This window comes from Pinus tabuliformis, chromosome 6 (genome assembly GCF_031772625.1).
Source record: "Pinus tabuliformis cultivar Carrire ecotype Pingquan chromosome 6, CPIR1, whole genome shotgun sequence".
NCBI lineage: Eukaryota > Viridiplantae > Streptophyta > Pinopsida > Pinales > Pinaceae > Pinus > Pinus tabuliformis.
In genome coordinates, this window is record NC_142292.1 from 73,391,603 (window position 1) to 73,402,930 (window position 11,328).

Below are 11,328 nucleotides of genomic sequence, written 5' to 3' on the forward strand. Positions count from 1 at the left end.
TTGGTTAATTATCATATCCTTACAATGACTTAATAATTAATTGAGTTTTTCCCTCCAAGCATAATCCCAAAGCCGGAGCACGGCTTGATGGCGAGGCGTTGGGTGAGTCCTAGTGTCTAGGGTCATTGTATATTACCATACTAGATCACACAAAAAAATTCAAGGAATTCGATTAGGTCTAGGGAGTCATTTTTTAATTTTTTAATTTTCCAGCAGGGTGGAAATTGGAATAAAATTTGTATATGAAATGTAAAAAGTGATGTCTATGGAAGTTGTATGGGGTATGAGTAATAAAAATTACACCTCTCACGCTCAAATTTATACCATGACACACTTTGAAAGGTTAAAAATGTGTTTTAGACCTCCAAAGCCCATTTTTCCTAAGTTTAGTGGGAAATCTGGTAATAAATTAAACCAGAAATTTAAAAAAATAGAAATGACCTGGAAATTATCTCAAGTCAATGGACAAGTTGGAGGATGATTTGGCACCTTGCATCATAAATACATGGCCCACTCAAGGAAATCGAATTTCTTGACATAAATGCAGTTGTTGGTGACTTGGAAAATCGAAATTTTTTTTGGAGTTAATGTACATGGGAGATATTGGAAAGATTTTGGTTGACATATTATTGGGAGTTTGTCTCCACTTATGTTCCCTCTCCTTCACACTTGGCATCATCACCTCTACATTGAAATCTCCTCAAGGAGGGACCACGCAATTCATCAAGGGATCTACGCTAAGTTCATTGGAGGCATCTACATGAGGTGGCATCACATGGTTTGTTCTTGGAGTTGGACTTGAGTTAGCTCCTTGACTACTTCACACTTGGATTTGCTCATCTTTACACATGTGAAATTCGATTTTGCTTGGGATTTCATGGTGCCACATCTAGAATTCGATTTTCCTTGGTCTCTTCACACCTCCACTTGGAATTTGATTTCCTCTCCTGGGATCTTCTCCATGGCCATTTGTCACTTGGTTTCTATATTGGGATTTGCTCCGACCTCTCTATATAATATAGCCTTGAGCTCTCATATTGTATATTTTGTTACTATATATTGTACTTGTGGAAGAGCTACCACTTTGTATACTTTTCAAGAGCTTTAATAAAAAGACTTTGGGGGTTCATTTATGGGTGTTTTTCCTTTGGAGCATGGTGCATTGTGAGCCATTGGTATAATCTTTTCTATGTTTTCAATCATTTTATTTCCATATATTCTTGTAAACTTGCTAGTGCAAAGCTACCTTGTGTTAGCATTTTATTTGAAAGTAAACTCTAGATATTAAGAGTTCTAGTTTATTTTCAAATAAATTTCTAGAAGTCTCAATTCATTGTTTACTTATCTAAATCTATATGGACTAATATGTGATTCGAGTATGGTAGAAGAATTTTTGTTAGATCAAGCATGGGGGAAAGTCTTTGGGAGACCAACCCACTCTTGGAGCACCTTCAAAGGAACTCCCATTTGTTATTTGGATTCACTTAATTTATCTTACGAAAAGTGTCTTGCAGGGATTCGTTTGGGCATAGTTTGTATCAAGCAAATCATTTTAAAATTTAAATCTCTTAAAATAGTGCTTCATTGGTTTAAATTTAGCTACTTGAGAGCTTTTTTCTAAACTAAACCAAGTAATGGGATTCACTCTCATCACTTGATTTGGTCTCTTATATATTATTTGTATTTTATTTAGTTGTTTTCATATTCACTCTACACTAATTTGTTTCTTGATCTTACAACCTATAGGTAGAGTGTTGGCCATAAAAGCATCAAAGAATGACCACATAAACTCTAACACTTTTCCTTGTAGGACCTCTCAACCCCTTTCAAAGTCGAATTTTTTGAGGAGGTCGTGCACAAAGAGGAGGGCTGCTATTTGGCAAGGTCGTGAGCATTTGAAGAGGATTAGCTCCTTGTCTTGTGCAACATTTCATTCACCTTTGGAGGCCAACCCTTGGGGCATCAAAAGACACTTAACTTCTTCAACCTTGAGAGCTTTAACTTCTTCAACCTCGAGAGTTTTTCTCATTGTACTTACTTCATTTTCTAAATTTAACTTTCAAGAAGGAGATCTGGAGCATGAGAAGCCTCATTAATTGTAAAGACTCTTCTTGAAGATTTACTTGAGACCCCTTGAAAGTTCTTCATCTTGTAATATCTAATAAAAGCTTAGTTTTTCTTGTGGGAGCTTGGGTTTTTACCCAACGAGTCATTTTCTCCTTTCTTTGGAAAAGGTGGAACATGTGGGTGGTTTGATCTTGAGCTAGTTTTCTTAGTTTTTCATCTTGCATGTCTTAAAATTAACACAACATCACTCTCACAAGCTAATTTTCTGAATTTGTTTTTGTTACTTATTTTCATGCTTTTCCATTTCAAGTTTAGCTTTCAAGTACCTACTTTTGGAAGCAATTTATTTTATGCAAGGCATCTCATTTCAAGTAACAAAGTTGATTTAGTTAATTTAACCATTTGCTTCATGTTGGCCTCACAATAGACTCATTGTTTATATGCTCATTTATTTTATTTTCTCATTTTGCAAGCATATAAATTGAAAGTTTCATTGTTTTACATTTGTAAAAGCAATTATTTTTTGCAACTTACAATCTTATATGTTCATGAAGCTTATGTATCTTGCATTATCTTCAACAACCATCCAAGTTATCTTTTCTTTTGAACACATTTCCATTTACTTGAAGCAAAGCATTTAGTAATTTTACTTAATTCATGTGCAAGCTAATCTCCTTTTCAAATTGATTTTATATTTGCAATTTACTTTGAACATTATTTCCATTGCAAATCTCTATTTAGAAAACTTATTTGCATACCATATTAGGCATTTTAATATAGTTGCATCTTAACTTTATTTACCTCCAAGCATAAGCTTGGTTGAAAGACATCTTTTAGGGACCCCTTTCTTTCATCAACTTGAGGGACATCGACCCTCTTATGTGGTTAACACGGTAACTTTGCAGTCGTCAAAGCCACAGTCTCTGCAGCGCCGACGGCATCGGATGTGTTGGGTAATCCAATGAAGGTATCGTTAATATAGTCGTTGTCGCTTTTCTCTTGTACCCCTTCCACAACTCACATAAGAGACTTGTTTCAAAACATTTGGAAGAAAAGTCACATCTATAATAAGCATTTAGATTAAAAATAACCAAGATAATTGCATCAAATTTTAGTTTAGGTGCATTTCATTTTACTATTTTACTTGCAAATTATCCATGTACTTGTTATTGATGAATATGTTTTGAATTGAAAACTTTATCTGGGCAAGTATCATCTTATTTATTTTTGCAAGTAAAGTTCTAACTTGTTTCCTTTGCAAAGTCATTCCATATTGCTTCCTTGCATACTTTGAATTTATGAATGATCATATATTTTAAAAGTATTTTTTGAAAGCACATTTTATATCTTGCATTGGTATCATATCTTGCTAACATCTTTTGTTTGATTGACAGGATTGTTTGTGTTTCAATTTGAAACACTTCATTTTATTTTGAACAAGTATTATTTATTCTTAAAGCAATATTTGAAGGCACTGGTTTTATATATTCTTATCATTATCTCACGTGTTGATGGTTATTAAAGTTTATTTCATTTTATATTGTTCACAATCTCAAGTAATCCTAATTGAACATCTCCCAGAAACCTTCTAACTTAGTTTTCCATTTAAGGACCACCCCCCTTAGCTGACTTAGGAGAGAGTTTAAACGGAGAGAGTTGGGAATAGGTGGCAGCCCCATCTCTTTAATTTGCCACCAACCACACCTTGTGGGGTTAAGGGCATTTCTCACTAACGTAGGTGTGCGTGCCAGGTGGTAACATTCTTTTGGCGTCGTTGTCGGGGACAAGTCTTCTTGCACCTGGAAAATCGACAAACCTTTGGTTTTGGCATATTGGACTTTAGGATTAGATTCTTGCTCAACTGGCGACTCCACTCAATTCAAATTTTGCAAGAGTTTCTACTAGGAGAAATCCAAGTGGTCTAGTTAGCCCCACTCTTGAACCTGAAAAGGTTTTAGAGAAAGGTTAAATAGACTTTCTCATAGTAGAACCCTTGTTAATCTTGGCAAGAGGCTATTTCAGATATTCATTTGCTTTTTCAAGAACAAGTAAAGCCAAGCATCATGAATGTTCTTTTTGCTCCTTATAATTTTACTAACATAAATGGCTATACTCACAATATCCCTCACAAGACTATTGAAAAGTTGTCTCATTTTCAAGGTAACAATGCCATTAGTGTTGCATCACATGCAATAATTTCAATGTTTGCATTTTCAAGAGGTATAACACTGCTAATTATGAGGATGTGAAGATGAGACTTTTTGTTCTCTCTTTAGAGGAGGATGCTCTTGATTGGTTCACTAAGCGACCTGCTAACTCTTATGACTCCTTACAAGCAATCATCAATGCTTTCATAGGAAAATTTGGAGAAAAGAAATAAAATAGGCACTTGATCAATGCCATTAGCTTTATGAAGAAGAATGAAAATGAAACCATCGAGGAATTTAATTAAAAGATTTAAAAATTTGGTGAAAAGCATGCCTTCTATTGTTAAGCCTTTTGATGAGTTTCTTTTGTGCTCATATTTAGATGTTTTTGGTGTTGATACTGCCTATAAGCTAAGGAAAGAGCCTGGAAATTTGGGTGCAGCTCAATCTGAGGCCTTAAAGATGGAAAGGGCTAGAAGAGAATTAGGAAGTCTGAAATTCTTGGTTTCAATAGAGGGCCAGCAAAATCTCATGATTCTAAGGGGAAAGCAAAGGAAGAAAGTGTACATGATATTATTAAAGAGTTAACCGAACTCATTAAGACAATGGAAGAAAATCACACTACTCAAATGAATGCCATCTAAAATAGGTTGATGGCCATGGAGAGAAATCAAGCTGGGAGATTCCAAAATCTAGGTAATGATAGATGGAAAAAGAAGGGACCTCCAAATGAGCATAGGCCACCAAACCCACTTGAGTCTACTAACTTGGTTGATGATTCAATTCCTTATTGTAGACCTTGTGATGAAATGCATGATGAAGCCACTTGTCCTTATCCTATAAGGATTTTAGGAGGAAGGATGGTTGGGACAAGTGAGCAAATCAATGTGGTTGGCAAGGAGCACCATTTGTCCATGGAGAATTGAATGGGAGTTACGGAGAATAGCCAAAAGGTAAGTAAGAAGTCTCCATCCTCCCATAATGTGAACAAATTTGAAGAGGTGGATAGGATCACTGAATTGTATGGAGAAAAGTCTTCACCAAAGCAAATGTTGGAAATGGCAAAAAAGATATAGAAAGGGCAAGAAATAGGGAAAGAAATCAAAATGCCCATAAAACTTTCACTCCACCTACATCTGTTTTAAATATTGATTTAGGAGGATGGATAAACAATGCAAAGATTTTAGTACTTGTGACTCCATCACACCTAGTCCAGTGCATTGAATGCATCTACCAAAAAAGGACTAATGAAGTATCCCAATGCCCCATGCAATAAACTAGATATAAAAAGTGGACCCAACAAACCAGATTATAAATGTATATCTATATACAAGCATTATGAAATGAAAAGCAAGATGCCCCAATCAAACATTTAGGAAAGGGTGCAGAAAATTAAAGGGGTGAAAATACATGCATGATGGATGTGATGATGTTAGCACACCCCCTTCAAGAGGTCATGGCACCTTTTCCCTTAGTGACAGTTTGCCCTTTCTTGAAAGCATTACACTTATGATGGGAGGTTTCACTTGACAATGACGTATGACCACTTTTGAAGCTGACCTAGCATGATAAGGAGACATTTGATGATCAGATGTGACTTTTGGACAATGAGACATTCCACTTTTTTCATGCAAAGGCATGACTTATGGATCATTATACACCACTTCGGAGGATGGCATCATGCTCATTTCACACACCCGCTCACAATTGTGACTCTTGAAGGGCATTTATAATGGATGTCTAGCATTTTTGGCATATGTTACTCATTAATATGGCATCTTTTGGGGGTTGCCCTTGACCTATCCACCTTGTCTCATGGATTTATTGCATTTTAGGGATTTTACTTCATTTAGGCTATCGTAGAGGCTAGTGCTTAGTTTCCTCCTATTTATAGAGAGGGTGCTACCAAATTTGGATAATTGCACATTGTGGAGACTTACTCCTCTTGCCTTCTATCTCTTTTCTCTGTGCTATGGATGTCTAAGCAAAGTGACTGCTTATGGAGGACTTGTTGATGTGGTTTGCACTCTTATCTTGGATGGAAATTAGTGAAGCTTGGATAAATGCATGATATTCTAAGTAAGTAGACTTTCTATGTCTAGGCTATGTTTATAAATGATGATAAATAAGTATTCGGTGAGTGGGCATGTTATTTTATTTTCATCATCCCTCTTAAACAAACCCTTCTTCAAAGTCTTTAAGGAACGAGAAAGTGAGCTCCTTCCCCCATCTCATCCTTGAAGATTAGGAAGCCTTGGGTCAAATTTCTAGGGATAGTGAGTGGACTTATGATGCAAAGGAATAAGCTTAAGTGATAGCTTATGAGATGGTTTACCAATCCGACTCTTCTTATGAGATCTCTTCAGTTTGAGAATGTCCATGTACCATTATGAATACCTCCCTAGTTAAGAGGGAGTGTTGAAATATGTAACTAGGTTCAACCTTCATAAATATGAAATGTACTCTTGATTCTTGTATATTGTAAAAAGAAAGAAAAAATTATTATTATTATTATTATTTTTGTAGCATGGGTTTCATGTTCAAGATCTTTTTATTTAGAGGTCAAGCACCCATTGAGTGCTTCTAGGGTTTGTCCTAGTGTCAAGAAGTCAATAGAGTCATTGTCATATGAAGAAGACCCAATTGGGCACATTGTAACATGTCAAAAGAATTATTTTTGTATTTAAAAATGTCAAAATACCCTCCAAGACCAAGTTGGCCTGGCAACTAAGAAGTCGGCCTCATTAGGGCATGTCATCCTCCTTGGAAGCCTATATATAGGAGGGAACTCGACCTCCTATGGACACTCACTCACTTCTCATCATCCAAGCGAAGGAGAAGCAAAAGAAAGGCAAGCGAAGAAGGATAGAAGGACAAAGGACAAAGTGTTTGGGTTATTTCTCTCTCTCTCACGTGCAAAAGAAAGGCTAGGGTTTTGCAGTTGCAAAGTCGAAGTTGAGAAAGTTGCAGAAAGAAGGTCAAAGAAGGGACTCTTAGGTCACCTACAAGCCCTAGAAGGAGAAGGAACCCAAGCGAAGGTCAAAGGAAGCCTTGGAAGCCCTGAAATTGCTCACACGAATGGAAACAGTAACTGTTGCAGGGGCCGAAAATTTCAAACCTGCAGTAGAGGCCGAAATTCCATAGTTGGGGGTCGAAGTTGTGCAACTGGAAGAGATTTGACTAGGTTTGGCTTGGATAAAGGAAGCACATGATCAAGAAGGTTTGGCTTGGTCTTGGAAGGGTATTGATATTGGTCTAGAGGTCTTGGAATTCGTTATTTGAAGAATTTATAAGAAGAGAAGGGATTTGTGGGTTTTCCTCTCAAGTGGAGAGGTTTTGGCCCTGGCTTGCAACCTACATCCTGTGTTCTTGTGTATTGTTGATCTTCTTGTTTTGGTAGTTGTTTGATGATAAGAACAACATAATAATAAGAGAAGAAACTAATAATCAAGGAAAAGTAAAAATACATCACAAGCAGTTATCAAGTTTAAGAAAAATCATCCTAATTGCAGCCCTATAGATTTCTCAACAATTTGTTGGATATTAATAAAATTATATTTTCTTATCAACAGTTTTGGATAGACAGTTTCAAAGTTTAGATGGGAAGGCTGAGTTGCAGGGTTTATCCTACAAGCTCAGATCTGCATTTCATGTACGCAAAAATTAACAGGTGAAAGGATTGAAATTGGAATGAACTAAGGTATATATTTCATAGAAAATTGGCCTCCGAATAATTCATGTTATAGAATTTTGAAATTGGGAATTTTAACGTTTATAGGGTATATATTTCAAAGAAATTTTCTTTAAATAATTTTATGCCTTAAAATTTTGGGCAACTATCCATTTTGAATTTGGAAACCTATTATGGAAATTTTTGAACAATTTTGCTGCCCCTAAAATATTGTCTGTCCAGAAACAAGTTGATCAATAGAAGGACACCTTGCATAAGTAGATAAATTTGGATAAGCAAAGCCATTGTTAAATCCAGTTTTACAGGGTCCGTTAATAATTCTGTTAAGCACAAATTTTGATTAAAGCCCTCCTGTTTTCTGTGAAATATTTTACGGTTTTTGCCCTCAACTTTTTGGAAGCTTCTGCCAAACGTAACTTTACCAATTCATGTCCTTGAAGTACTCTTGGGCAATGTTAAGAATCCCAGTGCCAATTTGCAGGGGCTGATATTTTTCAGTAAATTCAATTTAAACGGTTTTAAAAGAATGATTCTAGTAGAAAGTTTGTCCGTAGCACCAACATGGAATGATTGTTGTGAGATGATTCAAGTTCAAATCTGCGGTGGGCCTGCTTCCTCGCTGTGTGAGGTTTGCCAAATATAACTATTGATATTAATTAAGCCTTTAGGTAATTAATGAGATTATAAAAAATGTCATTCTCACTCTCTTTGTGGATTCTGCTAGATGTAATTATTGATATTGATATGATGTTGGCAGTTATTGAAATTACAAAATGTAACATTTTTAGATTCAGTGGAGGGCAAAAGGTCAGTTCCATTTTTAAGAAAAATGATTTTAACATAAAACCAATTAGCGTCTATACTGAAGTCTGAATAAAATGGCTAATAAAAATTAACTGGGGCGGGAGAAGATACCTTTAGACTTTCCACGACGCCCGGAACGACCTCGTGTTCCAAACCAGCGTACTCGCCCTCGGTGTTCTCTCTGATGACGACGATGTTCACATTATCGTGCCTGGTGGGGAGGCCGGGGAGATTCGAACAGTGAACAAGGGAAGCGAAAAGATCCAATTCTTTCCTCATCTGGACATTGAGGGAGCTGACACCTCCCCCCACAGGGGTGGGGAGGCCGCCCTTCAAACAGACCTTGTTCCGCCTAATTGATTCAATGACCTCTGTGGGGACTCTGTCCATGGAGGAATGCATGTCGTAAGTTTCGAAGTAAACAGGGGCGTGCATGGCCTTCATGACATCCACAACGGCTCCCGTCACCAAGGGCCCGATGCCCTCTCCCGGTATCAGGGTCACCGCCCTCGGGGCTCCGTCCCCGGGCCGAGGCATGTACGTTACGCCTCGACGATGACACTCATTCTTCAATGGTTCCGCTGCCATTCTCGATCTCAGTAGGCGTGAAGCTATCTTGGTGGCCATGTCCCCTGCGATCGGATCGCCCCGCCTTGTGTTTGGATCACAGATCGCAGGTTTGACTTCGGAGGATTCGAACTCGAATCCCTGCTTTGGACATACGCAGGGCCATCAACTAGACCCGGCTTTCGTGACGTCCTTCCTAGAAGGGAAAGAACAACCCCGCTGTACTGCAATAGTATGACGTTTCCCTGTCCGTGGGCCGTGAAGCGAAGACGTTTTTGACTGGTCTTTGTACCTGTTTTCCATTTTATATGGTCTAAAAATATGGTTGCTATTTGTTTGGAATTATTAGTATGAATTTGAGTTGGAATTGGATTCGTCTAACGAGGTAGAGGCAATTGGGCGGATCGTTCAAAAATTTGGTAGAGGCAATGTTTGAATCTTGTTTTTGATGGTGGAAATGGATTCAGCGTCATAAAAAACGTTAAGACATCTAAAATTTTAAAGTTTAACAACTATAACTTGGATTTACAAATATTTTCGCTGGATTTTCTCTAAATATGACAGGAATTTCTATAACTTTCTAGGACATCTAAAATTTTGAAGTTTAACAACTATAACTTGGATTTACAAATATCCTTGCTGGATTTTTTCTAAATATGACCGGAATTTCCATAACTTTCTAGGACATCTAAAATTTTGAAGTTTAACAACTATAACTTGGATTTACAAATATCCTTGCTGGATTTTCTCTAAATATGACAGAATTTCCATAACTTTCCAGTCAACTCCACCTAGTTACCCTGCCCATAACTTTCTAGGACATCTAAAATTTTGAAGTTTAACAACTATAACTTGGATTTACAAATATCCTCGCTGGATTTTCTCTAAATATGACAGAATTTCCATAACTTTCCAGGGAACTCCACCTAGTTACCCTGCCTCGTTAGACTAAGCGGTTGGAATTACTTAAATTTGTATTCAAATATGTAATAATAATAATAAATTACTAGTTAATTTTATTTAATTATTGCTTGGGGAGGTGTTTTACAATAAATGTCAAATGTTTAATATTTAACAAATTTAATTTAATGTTAATATTGGCTTAATTACAAAAAGTGAAGTGGAATTGGTTTCATTTGACATTGAAAAGTGAAATTTTGTTTATGTTAATATTAATATCGATTTCATTACGGAAAGTGAAGTGGAATACATTGAGAAGTAAAATTTTGTTTATGAGAAAGAGTGAAATAATTAATGTAAAATAGTTAATTTAAAATTGTTGCACTCTAGATTTTAAATATGATATTTTTATTTTAAAATATAAAGATATTAGAGATGCGTCAAAATTGACTATGGAAAAATACAAATAAAATATGGTAGAGATGTGCAACTTAACTTAATATAATGTAAACATTTTGACTTTGTGAAAATAAAATAAAAATATCCTTGTAAAAATTAATAATAATAAAAAAGACCCATGGTATTCATGTGGAATATATCCTATTTAGGGGGAAATTAAACTAACCGATACCTATCTTAGTTTGATGTTATATTTAGATACATAATTAGTTGTAAAAAGTGATGATGTTGAATCCATGTAGCTTGTAAAGGTAAAACATTTTTATGGATATGTTGGTATTTGGTATTTGGTATTTGTATGATTTGTTTGGTGGTCCTATATCTTTTTGTATGTTTTGTTTCTATTCTTGAATGGATGAATACATAATGTGGATATATGGGTAGAAGTTTTAGAGCTCCCTTGAGGCTATTGGGTGATTCAGAAATGTGTTTTTAAGAAGTGCAAGGTTAAAGAGGATTACACAAATCTAATGGCTTCTTTAATAATCACTTTAATATAATATATGTAATATATTCTCTTAATTTATGTGGAGTAATGTGTTTTATAAATATTGCTCTAATAGATCTAGGATGGTAAGTTTAGAAATGAATAAGATTAATTATGAAATTGTGATGGGGTGAGGGGAGGAGGTGGGAGAAATATTAGGTAAAATGTGATTATTACATTTTATCTAATATTTATGCCTATGTTCA

The 11,328-nt window shown here is 35.9% G+C and overlaps 1 protein-coding gene across 2 annotated transcripts in view; it reads right to left on the reverse strand.

Moving 5' to 3' along the window:
* LOC149257309 (isocitrate dehydrogenase [NAD] regulatory subunit 1, mitochondrial-like) overlaps nucleotides 1-9,558 on the reverse strand; it is a 53,805-nt gene extending 44,247 nt beyond the window's left edge. Inside the window, exon 1 of one of the 2 annotated variants that reach the window (XM_089413944.1) lies at nucleotides 8,821-9,558. In XM_089413944.1, coding sequence (XP_089270070.1) covers nucleotides 8,821-9,336 — 516 coding nt within the window. In that variant the 5' untranslated portion in view covers nucleotides 9,337-9,558. The remainder of the gene's footprint in view (nucleotides 1-8,820) is intronic. The other variant, XM_089413942.1, reaches the window with a different exon arrangement.
* Nucleotides 9,559-11,328: the final 1,770 nt, after the last annotated feature.